General features: G+C 41.5%; 1 protein-coding gene across 1 annotated transcript in view; it reads right to left on the bottom strand.

Moving 5' to 3' along the window:
* Nucleotides 1–13,500, bottom strand: part of LOC139407564 (harmonin-like) — a 34,436-nt gene that overhangs the window by 18,194 nt on the left and 2,742 nt on the right. The window contains exons 3-14 of the mRNA XM_071151388.1: nucleotides 11,941–12,084; nucleotides 11,573–11,711; nucleotides 9,832–9,940; nucleotides 9,693–9,717; nucleotides 9,375–9,432; nucleotides 8,998–9,183; nucleotides 8,639–8,698; nucleotides 8,441–8,497; nucleotides 6,838–6,980; nucleotides 2,882–2,947; nucleotides 1,012–1,145; nucleotides 743–831 (exon numbers count right to left, since the gene is read on the bottom strand). Of these exons, the coding sequence (XP_071007489.1) occupies nucleotides 743–831; nucleotides 1,012–1,145; nucleotides 2,882–2,947; nucleotides 6,838–6,980; nucleotides 8,441–8,497; nucleotides 8,639–8,698; nucleotides 8,998–9,183; nucleotides 9,375–9,432; nucleotides 9,693–9,717; nucleotides 9,832–9,940; nucleotides 11,573–11,711; nucleotides 11,941–12,084 (1,210 nt within the window). The remainder of the gene's footprint in view (nucleotides 1–742; nucleotides 832–1,011; nucleotides 1,146–2,881; nucleotides 2,948–6,837; nucleotides 6,981–8,440; nucleotides 8,498–8,638; nucleotides 8,699–8,997; nucleotides 9,184–9,374; nucleotides 9,433–9,692; nucleotides 9,718–9,831; nucleotides 9,941–11,572; nucleotides 11,712–11,940; nucleotides 12,085–13,500) is intronic.

Raw genomic sequence — 13,500 nt, 5'->3', positions numbered from 1 at the left:
GTTTCTAATAAATTTGCTAAAATTTCAACAAACTTTTTCCCTTTGTCATTATGGGGTAGTGTGTGTAGATGGGTGAGAAAAACATAAATGTAATCCATTTTGAATTCAGGTCGTAACACAACTAAATGTGGAGTAAGTCAAGGAGTATGAATACTTTCTGAAGGCACTGCATATGTGTTAGCTTCGAGAGAACACACTCACAGCACACCAAACTGCGACCGTACAGAATACCTTGCGGAGTGTGGGCAGCTTCCCTTCATAGTGATAAAACCATCCAAAAGCTACAGAGGAAAAACAACATCAACCAGTGTCACTCTGATACCCAGACAGACGCAAATCCTAGCAAGGAACATAATAACTTGAGCAAATCTAGAAAAAAAACATCTACTATAGTTGGTCAACTGAATCCAATGCTCACAACAGAAAGAAAGAATGAAAGAAAGAAAGAAAGAAAGAAAGAAAGAAAGAAAGAAAGAAAGAAAGAAAGAAAGAAAGAAAGAAAGAAAGCTCAAGGGGTTGTATTGAGAAATATAACACCCTCTTGGATTCTAGGCAGTTTAGGAAACACAAGACTAGCTAAAGCAGAAACAGCCTAGCATCCAGGCTAGCACTGTTAATGTACAGTATAGGAAAATGTCAATAGGTTTTGGTTGTCAAAGGAAATCGAGCATGTTGTCAGTGGTATTGAAACGTGTCTCTGACTCTGAGATGTGTCGGTATACTGTGAGACTCAGTCACTCACTTCTCTCCCTTCTTCTTCTTCCTCCTCCTCCTCCTCCTCCTCTTCCTCCTCATCATTGTCGTCAGCCTGAAAAGAGCTGGCTCCATAGTCTGGAAGTGAAGGAAGTCAGAAAGCACGGCACACAGAGGAAGAAGACAGGGGACAGACAGCATGCAGAGAGGTTCAACACAACTGTAAGTCTAGGCCCTTACTGGTCCTGCTGCTCTACAGGTCCCTGTTGGAATCTATTCATGCATCAATAGAGGTACCGACTGTTCCCTTCTCCTTACCAGAGCTCTTGGACTCGGTGGGTGGGGTGTTGATTTTGTGCCGGGCAGGGGAGGGACTCTTGGTTTTGGTTTGTTCTCCAGGGGCCCAGTCCTCCTCCCACTCCCCGTTGTGCTTCCTCTCCGTAGCCTCGATCCTAAACACGCACACACGCTTTTATTTTAACTAGATGGTCTGTGAAGTATGCTATCTATCTATTTCAGTCCCTGACAGATCTGTCTGTTTCTCCCAGTCCCTGACTGATCCATCTATCTATTCCAGTCCCTGACTGATCCGTCTGTTTCTCCCAGTCCCTGACTGATCCATCTATCTATTTCAGTCCCTGACAGATCTGTCTGTTTCTCCCAGTCCCTGACTGATCCATCTATCTATTCCAGTCCCTGACTGATCCGTCTGTTTCTCCCAGTCCCTGACTGATCTGTCTGTTTCTCCCAGTCCCTGACTGATCTGTCTGTTTCTCTCAGTCCCTGACTGATCCGTCTGTTTCTCCCAGTCCCTGACTGATCTGTCTATTTATCCCAGTCCCTGACTGATCTGTCTATTTCTCCCAGTCCCTGACTGATCCATCGATCTAGTCCAGTCCCTGACTGATCTGTCTGTTTCTCCCAGTCCCTGACTGATCCATCTATCTATTCCAGTCCCTGACTGATCCGTCTGTTTCTCCCAGTCCCTGACTGATCTGTCTGTTTCTCCCAGTCCCTGACTGATCCATCTATCTATTCCAGTCCCTGACTGATCCGTCTGTTTCTCCCAGTCCCTGACTGATCTGTCTGTTTCTTTCAGTCCCTGACTGATCCGTCTGTTTCTCCCAGTCCCTGACTGATCTGTCTATTTCTCCCAGTCCCTGACTGATCTGTCTATTTCTCCCAGTCCCTGACTGATCTGTCTATTTCTCCCAGTCCCTGACTGATCCATCGATCTAGTCCCTGACTGATCTCTGTTTCTCCCAGTCCCTGACTGATCTGTCTATTTCTCCCAGTCCCTGACTGATCTGTCTATTTCTCCCAGTCCCTGACTGATCCATCGATCTAGTCCAGTCCCTGACTGATCTGTCTGTTTCTCCCAGTCCCTGACAGATCTGTCTTTTTCTCCCAGTCCCTGACTGATCCATCTATCTATTCCAGTCCCTGACTGATCTGTCTGTTTCTCCCAGTCCCTGACTGATCTGTCTTTTTCTCCCAGTCCCTGACTGATCTGTCTATTTCTCCCAGTCCCTGACTGATCCATCGATCTAGTCCAGTCCCTGACTGATCTGTCTGTTTCTCCCAGTCCCTGACTGATCCGTCTGTTTCTGTCTATTTCTCCCAGTCCCTAACTGATCTGTCTATTTCTCCCAGTCCCTGACTGATCCATCTATCTATTCCCTGACAGATCAGTCTGTTTCTCCCAGTCCCTGATTAATCCGTCTGTTTCTCCCAGTCCCTGACTGATCCATCTATCTATTTCAGTCCCTGACCGATCTGTCTGTTTCTCCCAGTCCCTGACTGATCCATCTATCTATTCCAGTCCCTGACTGATCTGTCTATTTCTCCCAGTCCCTGACTGATCCATCTATCTATTTCAGTCCCTGACTGATCTGTCTGTTTCTCCCAGTCCCTGACTGATCCATCTATCTATTCCAGTCCCTGACTGATCTGTCTATTTCTCCCAGTCCCTGACTGATCCATCTATCTATTCCAGTCCCTGACTGATCTGTCTATTTCTCCCAGTCCCTGACTGATCCATCTATCTATTCCAGTCCCTGACTGATCCGTCTGTTTCTCTATGAGTAGAATATGTTATTGTGCGTAACATTATTGTACAAAATACAAAATATACAAAATACATATATTATAGAAACAACAATCAATATGCAAAGCAAGGTGAACTCACTTCTCCATCTCCTTCTGGTAGCGTTCCTCCTCCTCAGCATTCTTCTGAGAAATCTCAATCTTTCTCCTATTCACAACACAAAGAAACACATGTTAACAACATAAACATGTATGGGCTATCTATCACACTGAGATATAAGTTCAGCCTATTCTTCTGCAGATAGTGCCAGTGTAACATTAATGCATTCACTATGAAAGTAATGTTGACAACACATCGTTTTTGTATATCTTGAATGCCAATCAGAAAAAAATGCAAAATCCTGTTTTGCTTGTCTTCTCTTGTGAGTCTGATTGCTTTTATTGCTAGTGGGAGGTCAGTCATTTTCTAGTGTACAGAGCCAAGAGATAAAGGCTGCTGTGCTCTACTGATGTCTTCACAGATTGTTTTCTGAACAGAAGCCTGGACCTAATTTGTCAAACTGAGCAAAGATTGTCTTCATCTTGTGGGTTGACAAGTTGAAATCAACATAAGTTTCAATCATCACCTACTGTCTACTCAAAGAGATTACATATGTGACTCGTTTCAGGAAACTAGGCATAAGTCTCATGTCACGACTTCACAGGAGAGGCATTTGAGTGGCCAAGTTACAGTTTTTTAACATTATTTTTTTTATCAAATTGCATGTTTTGACAGAAAGGCCTTCTGGAACATGTAAACTTTCATGTGCCTTAAAAACAAACTTGTGTTCCATCCGTGAATAAAAATACAATTGATGCCTAGTTGGTTTAGCAAAAGAAAAAGTCAGGAACCTTTCTGCTAGCTCGCAGGGAGATGAGTTTGGATTGGTCTGCCATGTAGCATGCTTCTGTTTATAATGTGAGCTGTTCAGTATGTGTTGATAGTCCTTTCTACCGCGTTGTTTTGAAATACAGTGCATTCAGAAAGTATTCAGACCCCTTGACATTTTCCACAATGTTACATTACAGCCTTATTCTAAAATGTATTAAATCATTTTCTCCCCTCATTAATCTACACACAATACCCCATAATGACAAAGAAAAAACTCAGTACTTTGTTGAAGCATCTTAGGCAGCGATTACAGCATCGAATTTTCTTGGTTATTACGCTACACGTTTGGCACACCTGTATTTGGGGAGTTTCTCCCATTCTTCTCTGCAAGAACACAGTGGCCTCCATCATTCTTAAATGGAAGAAGTGTGGAACCACCAAGACTCTTCCGAGAGCTGACCGCCAAACTGAGAAATCGGGGGAGAAGGGCCTTGGTTACGGAGGTGAACAACAACCCGATGGTCACTGACAAAGCTCTATAGTTCCTCTGTTGAGATGGGAGAACCTTCCAGAAGGACAACCATCTATGCAGCACTCCACCTATCCGGCATTTATGGTAGAGTGGCCAGACGGAAGCCACTCTTCAGTAAAAGGCACATGACAGCCTGCTTGAAGTTTGCCAAAAGGCATCTAAAAGACTCTCAGACCATGAGAAACAAGATTCTCTGGTCTGATAAAACCAAGATTGAACTATTTGGCCTGAATGCCAAGCGTCATGTCTGGAAGAAACCTGGCACCATCCCTACAGTGAAGCATGGTGGGGGCAGCATCATGCTGTGGGGATGTTTTTCAGTGGCAGGGACTGGGAGACTAGTCAGGATCAAGAGAAAGATGAATAGAGCAAAGTACAGAGAGATCCTTGATGAACACCTGCTCCAGAGCGCTCAGGACATCAGACTGGGGCTAAGGTTCACCTTCCAACAGGACAACGACCCTAAGAACACAGCCAAGACAACGCAGGAATGGCTTTGGGACAAGTCTTTGAGTGGCCCAGCCAGAGCCCAGACTTGAACCTGACCGAATGTCTCTGGAGAGACCTGAAAATAGCTGTGCAGCGACACTCCCCATCCAACCTGACAGAGAAACTCCCCAAATACAGGGGTGCCAAGCTTGTAACGTCATACCCAAGAAGACTCGAGGCTGTAATCGCCGCCAAAGGTGCTTCAACAAAGTACTGAATAAAATATCTGAATACTTATGTAAATGTGATATTTCAGTTTTTTATTTTAAAAAACTGTTTTTGCTTTGTCATTATGGGGTATGGTGTGTAGATTGATGAGAGAAAAAAAACTATCTAATCAATTTTAGAATAAGGCTGTAATGTAACAAAAAGGCTGTAATGTAACTTTCCGAATGCACTGTATATAATGTTAGCCATCGGAGTGACTTGACACAACGCTGGCCAAACAAGACATAACTACAAACAAAACGTTAAATGAGTTAAATGGTTCCAGTCTGCCGTGAAGCGTTCATCCATGTATAAGGGGAAGAGTCTAGATACATTCTAAGTTTCTAATTTTGTCAGAAAGTCATTTTCATTGCAAGTTAAAGCGTACTGTTCGCTAGCAAACGTTAGCTTGCTGGCTCGCTAGCTGTATGATCTGTGTAGTAATATTATTTGAATCAGAAATCCATTTGCATTCTTAGTTATACCCAAATGTTAGCTAACTAACATTGAACCTGGTTGGTTAGCTTTATCTACCTGGAGATTCATACTACAGCAATGGCAATTTTTGCATTGCTTGGTAGTAGTTTGAGTTGGGATTATGCCTGTTCATTGTTTAGCTATCTAGCTACAGTAGCTACATGTCTAAACAAAAGACAAAAGACTACATATGTAAACAAAACACTTTGCCAGATGATTACATGACCCATCAAGTTAGCCAGGTGTGTCTGCGGGTGATTACGGCCATCTATTGTATTTAATGAACATGTGTACATGTCTAGACAATAGTGACCCATCCACTTAGCTAGATGTGACTGGGGGGTGGTAATAGCATAGTGTCCACTTAGCTAGATGTGGCTGGGGGGTGGTTATAACATTTCCTTCACATGATCCATCAATTTAGACAAGTGTGTCAGGTAAGCGTCATTTAATAAATATAATATATTTATAAGATATTTGTATCTAGACACTTTCTGTTTTTGACATTGCTACTATGGAAGTAACCATTTCACTGTACTGTTTACAACTTCTGTATCCTGTGCATGTGACAAATAAACATTTGATTTGATTTGATATAGTGTGTGTTTACCAGAGACGGTTATGTGAAGAACACATAACCTGCACCAAAGTCAGATTAGGATGTAGAGGCAAAGGACTCGATAAAGTGTATATTTACCTGGAGTTTTTCTTTATTGTAGGCTACTACTTGCACCACTTTTAGTCTTTGGTTGTTTACTAAACTAATCACTCTGTTTATCAAGTGGCCTCACATGTGAATCCTTAAAGAGATGGGTGGGGCCAAGGCTTAGAGGGTGTGAACGATGCTGAATGGGTGTAAACAAAGGAGAGCTCTCCGGTAGGTGTACCAAAACATTCAAGGGCCATTTTCTCAATGCAGAATTACTTTCCCATTGTTCTTCAACTGCAGTGTAAGATCTACAATTTTCTAGCTCTGAGTCTCTATTTTTATTCAATGTAAAAAAAAAATGTTTCAAATTTTGCTACATTAGACTGAATCGAGGCGGTCAGGCACCTATGTTTTCTCTCTCTGTGTGTGCATAAAGCATAAAGCATATGCACAGACAACAATAACTTTTGGAAAAAGGACATTGATCAGTTCACCACCAAATGGCAAAGCTTCAGCTCTCTGAATACAATAATCTATAATCATCAAGTGTTTTTTCTGAGTCTTTCTGTCCAAGCTCCCCAACATTGTTTGGCATGAAAACGATTTTATAGAATATTTGGCTCTAAGCACCACAATGGAAATATGTTTGATCACTTCTTTGAGTTACACTTGATGATTTGGAATGCCCTATATCCACTTGTGTGGTTCCATGGTGTTTTTGGTAAGGGATCATCCGCTGCTACCTCGTTATGAATTGAGGAGCAAACTGAAGTAGAGAGGAGATTCAGCAACTCTTGGAGGACAAAGGAATCAAATATTGTTAAAAGTAGAACCAAATATCAAATTTTAATCAACCCATCAATATCCACTCACTGCCTCTCCTTCTCCTGCTGCTCCTTAATGATCTTGTTGGTCTGTAGGGCAACCCTCTTCTGTTGCATCAGCTCTTGTCTGTCCAGCTCCCTGCGAGCCTCCACCGCCAGACGCTCCTCGCCTGTCATAAACAACTCACTGCCCTGTGCGGGACAAACAGACAGACAGACAGATATACAGACAGATAGACAGACAGACAGACAGACAGACAGACAGACAGACAGACAGACAGACAGACAGACAGACAGACAGACAGCAGAAAGGGGGTGTAAGAGTGTTCCAATCACTGATCTGTGATGGACTGGAACGGAAGTGTCATTCCACAAGGAAATAACAACACACGGATGGATGTAGTGAGAGCGGGAGATAAGAGAATAACAATCGCCTAAAATAATCACATATACTGTTTATTCTTTCAATTTACTCGCTGTCTTGAGGTGGAAATGAGAATTGATCATTATCAGGTCTTAAAGGGGAAATCTGCAATTGCTACATCCATTTTTGGACTTGTACATTAATTATATATATAGATATATATACTACAGTATATATATATATATACTGTAGTATACTGAAGTAAGTCATTAGGGGAATAGTAAGCCATTAGGGGTATAGCAAGCATTTAGGGTTATAGTAAGTCGTTAGGGGTATAGTAAGTAGTTAGGGGTATAGTATGTTGTTAGGTGTATAGTAAGTAGTTAGGGGTATAGTATGTTGTTAGGTGTATAGTAAGTCGTTAGGGGTATAGTAAGTTGTTAGGGGTATAGTAAGTTGTTAGGGGTAAAGTAAGTCATTATGGGTATACTGTAGTAAGTTATTAGGGGTATAGCAAGTTGTTAGGAGTATAGTAAGTCGTTTGGGGAATAATAAGTCATTATGGGTATAGTAAATTGTTAGGGGTATAGTAATTCATTATGGGTATAGTAAGTAATTTATGGGTATACTGTAGTAAGTTATTAGGGGTATAGCAAGTTGTTAGGGGTATAGTAAGTCGTTTGGGGAATAATAAGTCATTATGGGTATAGTAAATCGTTAGGGGTATAGCAATTCATAAGTAATTTATGGGTATACTGTAGTAAGTTATTAGGGGTATAGTATGTCGTTAGGGGTATAGTAATTCATTATGGGTATAGTAAGTAATTTATGGGTATACTGTAGTAAGTTATTAGGGGTATAGTAAATCGTTAGGGGTATAGTAATTCATTATGGGTATAGTAAGTAATTTATGGGTATACTGTAGTAAGTTATTAGGGGTCTACCAAGTTGTTAGGGGTATAGTAAGTTATTAGGGGTATAGTATGTTATTAGGGGTATAGTATGTTATTAGGGGTATAGTAAGTTGTTAGGGGTATAGTATGTTGTTAGGGGTATAGTAAGTTGTTAGGGGTATGCTGCTGCAGATAAGTTGTGTAATTGCATCTTCATTATGATGTCGCATTCTGCACTTTGCTTCTTGAAAGTGCTATATATTGAAAACTGATGACATAAAAACATTTTTGGGACTGTATCGACAATGGACTAATTAAAAAAAATGAAAAAGATAGTTTTTGAGTGGACTATTCCTGTAAGGAAGCACTATTCGTAGCAGTGACGGTGTACTTACAGCACCAGAAATAACTGTGATGGTTAGACTCCTGCTGCTCTTCAGAACTCTGACAGCCTGCAGACACAATAAAGATTAAACTTTACTAAGCAATAAACACAAAATAAAGTTTATTATTTACCAAGCAAATGTATTATTTACCAAGCAAAACTGTGTTCTGGAGGTATCAAACCTTTGTTTGCATTTTGTGTGTCCTACCTCTTTGTGGTCCAGATTAGTGAATTCCACCCTGTTCACCTCGACGATCTGGTCACCAATCTACCAACACAAAACACAATACAACTCGCAATACCAACCATGCAGCAACACACACACATTTCAGCACTTTATTGTAATCCACATTGGGACATTGTAGCATACTAGGACCAAGCTCGATGGGATCTTCTCACATAAACACTCTGCGACATGGTTCGGAAAACAATTCCTAGCCAGTAAGATTTCTCATGGATCTTGACGAAACACTATGAGTTTATTAATGCCAGGTGATCATCGTGATGCATTTCTAGATGTTCATTTCATAGTGGTTCACAGTACGCTAAACAGGGCCAAACTCTTACCTGTAGTCCTACTTCAGCAGCGAGGGAGCCAGGTTTGACGTTACTGACATAGATACCAGGCTGCTGTGTGGGGCCACTGGAGATGCTGATGCCCATGCCCTTAGTGCCCACCAAGCTCAGGAACACCTTCTTCTCCTTGATCTCCTTGCTTCCCATGGACGCCAGGCCTGCCACACTGTTTTTCGTCTTTTGAGAGAGAGAGAGAGAGAGAGAGAGAGAGAGAGAGAAAATGTGCTTGGTTGCATTACAGTATTTATTTGTAGGTCGCTCTGGATAAGAGTGTTTGTTAAATTACAAAAATGAGAATGAAGAAGGGCCAAAGGAATAAAGAATATGAGAGAATATTTCATCTAAAAGAATATGAATCTCATTCTCACCCCAGAATCAGACACAAACTGGTCCACAAACTGCCACTTCAAAGGCTCCTCTGTGGAACTGGAGAAGAACAGAAATCTAATTCTATATTTATTTATGCATTTGTTTAACCTTTATTTAACCAGGATGATACCTTGAGGTCGGTTGAAAACCTGTTTTGTGAGGGACGCCTGACACAGGAAATACATAACACATGCTTCCTGGATGCCCCTTATCCAGAATATATTGTTTGTTGTTTTATTAATCTCACACCTCATCTCGTCTTTGCTAAAACAGAAAGTTGTCAAATACAAAACCAACCAAGAGAGAAACAGCCCTACCTCTTCACTGGTATCATTCCAACCTCTGGACAGAGAAAAGAAGCAAAGAGACAGAAATTGAAAATTAAGTCTAATTACTTATATACATAAAGATAAGTACATTATTGGGATATGCCCTGAATGGGATGGGTGAACTTACGCCTGACTTTGAGCGACACGGTTTTCTTGGTCTTGATGAGGTTGATGACTTCCTCGTGGATACAGGAAGAAATGGAGTATCCATTGATGCGTACAATCTCATCTCCCATCTGGAGGTCATACAGGTCAGACCACCATCATTTTTTATGGGTTGTGATAGAGTGTGTGGCTACATTTCTCTCAGTGTTATGGCATTGTGTGTTTGCTTTTCTTCAGATGTCTGACAACAACCCCTCCACCCTCCATGCATATTTTCAATGTCTTGTGCTCACTGGGTAAGGATGAGTTTCAGAATAGTTTTTTTCTCCAGGTGCCAGACAGGATGGCTGTGTCACCTCAGTAGTGGTGTGTCAATTTGTGTCACTGGATACTGAGCTAATGGAAGTGTGGGACATCTGTCGTGCTGGCTGAGGGGAACAACTACAGTATTTTATTTTTTACCTTTATTTAACTAGGCAAGTCAGTTAAGAACAAATTCTTATTTCCAATGACGGCCTAGGAACAGTGGGTTAACTGCCTTGTTCAGGGGAAGAACAACAGATTTTTACCTTGTCAGCTTGGGGATTCAATCTTGCAACCTTTCGGTTATTAGTTGATGGAATTTATATGTTTAAATTCATGATTAGAATATTCCACCCTGAAACCATATCATTGTACAAAATGGATTATAGTCAGTAAAATTATAATTAATGATGTGTGTAGTTTTAGTCAGAATTAGGGTAAAACAATATATCTGTACAATATATTATTTATAGTATCTTAAACACAGACTGTCTGAGCAAAATTCGGTGCTGACCTGGCTAGGCTGGGAGATTTGGGAGAGGGCAGGGAGTGCTTCTCACGGTTTCCCTAATCTTGGGGGAGGACAGGGAGTGCTTCTCACGGTCTTCCTAATCTTGGGGGAGGACAGGGAGTGCTTCTCACGGTCTCCCTAATCTTGGGGGAGGACAGGGAGTGCTTCTCACGTTCTCCCTAATCTTGGGGGAGGACAGGGAGTGCTTCTCACGGTCTCCCTAATCTTTGTCGGCTGGGTAGTGAATAAACTGTACTAACCTTTTGCATAAGCTGAGTCTTTGACTAATTATTATTAAACCTATGGTCTTACAAACCTCGGGGATTGGTCAAAGCTATTGATTGATTGTTATTATCATTGGGATGGAACATTTTCATGACATTAGTCCAACGATTTAACCACTAGGCTACCTGCCGCCCCAGACAGTACAGTAGGTTCAATTACTTCAAGAAGGACAGGAAGGTACTTAAAAAATTCACTGATGCTTTTATCAAAGCAGTTTGTTCCTCTGATTGTTTGTATTTGATGCATGCATACTGTATGTGATATGTTTCTATCAGGATTGGGGTCAATTCCATTTCAACTCCATATAATTCAGGAACAACACTGAAACTCCAATTCCAATTTTCTTCAATGCTTTTTTCAATTAGGAAAATGTGGAACTGGAATTTGGTTTACTTTCTGAATTGACTGGAATTTCAAAGGAATTGACCCCAACCCTGATTACTATATGTAAAACAGCAAGGAGAGATACCCATATGAACTGCATAATGACTAATACAAAGACGTTTGACATTTCTCAACAGAGTCAGGTGGTGCAGTCTATGAATCTGCTTCTCAAAGGGTAACTAATCAATGTTTCTTTACTCCACCTAGTGGGAATATTGACCATATCATATGAAAAGACAGTCCCTTTCATGACCTCGTGAAAACAGAAACACACACACACCTGCAGGCCACTGTTTCCAGCTTGTCCATCCTTGACGATCTGTGAGATGAAGAGTCCACAGCCGAACTCCAGGCCCCCTCTTACGCTCAGCCCCAGGCCCTCAGGATGAGTACGATCCAGACGCACCTCCCTTAGCTTACTGCGCCACCAGGCGGGGGAAGAGGAAGGAGGAGAAGAAAGACAGGGGGGAGAGGGAGAAGGGGATAGATGGAAGATGACAGGAAGGGGTTATCAGTTCTGTGTATCAATGTAGTGTACATTGTCGTTATCTTGGAGTGACTAGAAAGTATAAGACAAATGCATCTCATTGAAAGTCTATGGACTGTTAAAGCTCCAGCCTGGTGGGTGGCAGCGACCCCTCCACTCACCGTGACCTCTTGGGGGTGTGCAGGTCGTACTCCACCTGGTGTTTGAGGGGAATGAGGGGCCGGATGGTATCAAACAGCGGCAGGCGGCTGGGCTCGTTGATGACCAGCTTCAGGTCCCCCACCAGCACTGACAACTCCATGGACCTGAGGGAGAGAGCAGAGGGTCAGAGGTCAGCTCAACACACACACAAATGTTTGACACATGCACGCATGCACGCACGCACACACACACACACACACACAGTGTCACTGCACAATCATTTAAGAGAGAGCGAGAGGTTTTGAACGCCTTCATCATTCCTATTTCTGACTAGGAGGAAAAACTGCCTCAAAGCTGCGTATAGAACCACTAGGACAGAACAGTTTGATAAACACCACACCCTTATCAAGTATATCAAGAATGTGCAATCAACCTACCAATGGGAACAAAAAGGCCTATGACCTATGACTATTAATTATTAATGTTCACCATTTCACTCCTGACTCGTGTATGAAGGGGGAAATGGCTTTTGTGAATAGCTGGCCAGGCTTGGAAAACTGATCATACTGTAGGTCTAACCTATGGGGTCTCAGGGCTCTGGCTCCATACCCAGACCACATGGAAACCAGCTCCTCTAACTCCCCATTCAGTCCACATTAGCATCACATTCCTGAACGAAACCCATCTCCCCAACATAAAAGACTTGTATACACACACAAGCATGCACACAAACACCCCCATATACATACACACACACACACACACACACACACACACACACACACACACACACACACACACACACACACACACACACACACACACACACACAGGAGACTTAATCCCATATTATACATAAATGTGTGATTTGAGAGAAATCAAGAGGTTTGCTTGGTTGAAATAGAAGTGACAGAAAAAAGATCATCTTGATGTATCTAGTACTGGTAGAGTACACCACAAACAAATACTACTACTAACTACTAACAATGTATTTATCTAGTACTGGTTGAGTACACTACTAACAACTACTAACAATTAATGTATCTAGTACTGGTTGAGTACACTACTAACAACTACTACTAACTACTAACAATGTATTTATCTAGTACTGGTTGAGTACACTACTAACAACTACTACTAACTACTAACAATGTATTTATCTAGTACTGGTTGAGTACACTACTAACAACTACTACTAACTACTAACAATGTATTTATCTAGTACGGGCAGAGTACACTACTAACAACTACTACTAACTACTAACAATTAATGTATCTAGTACTGGCAGAGTACACTACTAACAACTACTACTAACTACTAACAATTAATTTATCTAGTACTGGCAGAGTACACTACTAACAACTACTACTAACAATTAATGTATCTAGTACTGGCAGAGTACACTACTAACAACTACTACTAACTACTAACAATTCATTTATCTAGTACTGGCAGAGTACACTACTAACAACTACTACTAACTACTAACAAGTAATGTATCTAGTACTGGCAGAGTACACTACTAACAATACACTTCCTCAAATAAAGGATCAGCAAACTGAAATCAGTTAAGGGAAGA

This window comes from Oncorhynchus clarkii, chromosome 4, assembly GCF_045791955.1.
Source record: "Oncorhynchus clarkii lewisi isolate Uvic-CL-2024 chromosome 4, UVic_Ocla_1.0, whole genome shotgun sequence".
Taxonomy (NCBI): domain Eukaryota; kingdom Metazoa; phylum Chordata; class Actinopteri; order Salmoniformes; family Salmonidae; genus Oncorhynchus; species Oncorhynchus clarkii.
Note: the sequence above shows the minus strand (reverse complement) of the source record. Positions and strands in the feature narration are given on the sequence as shown.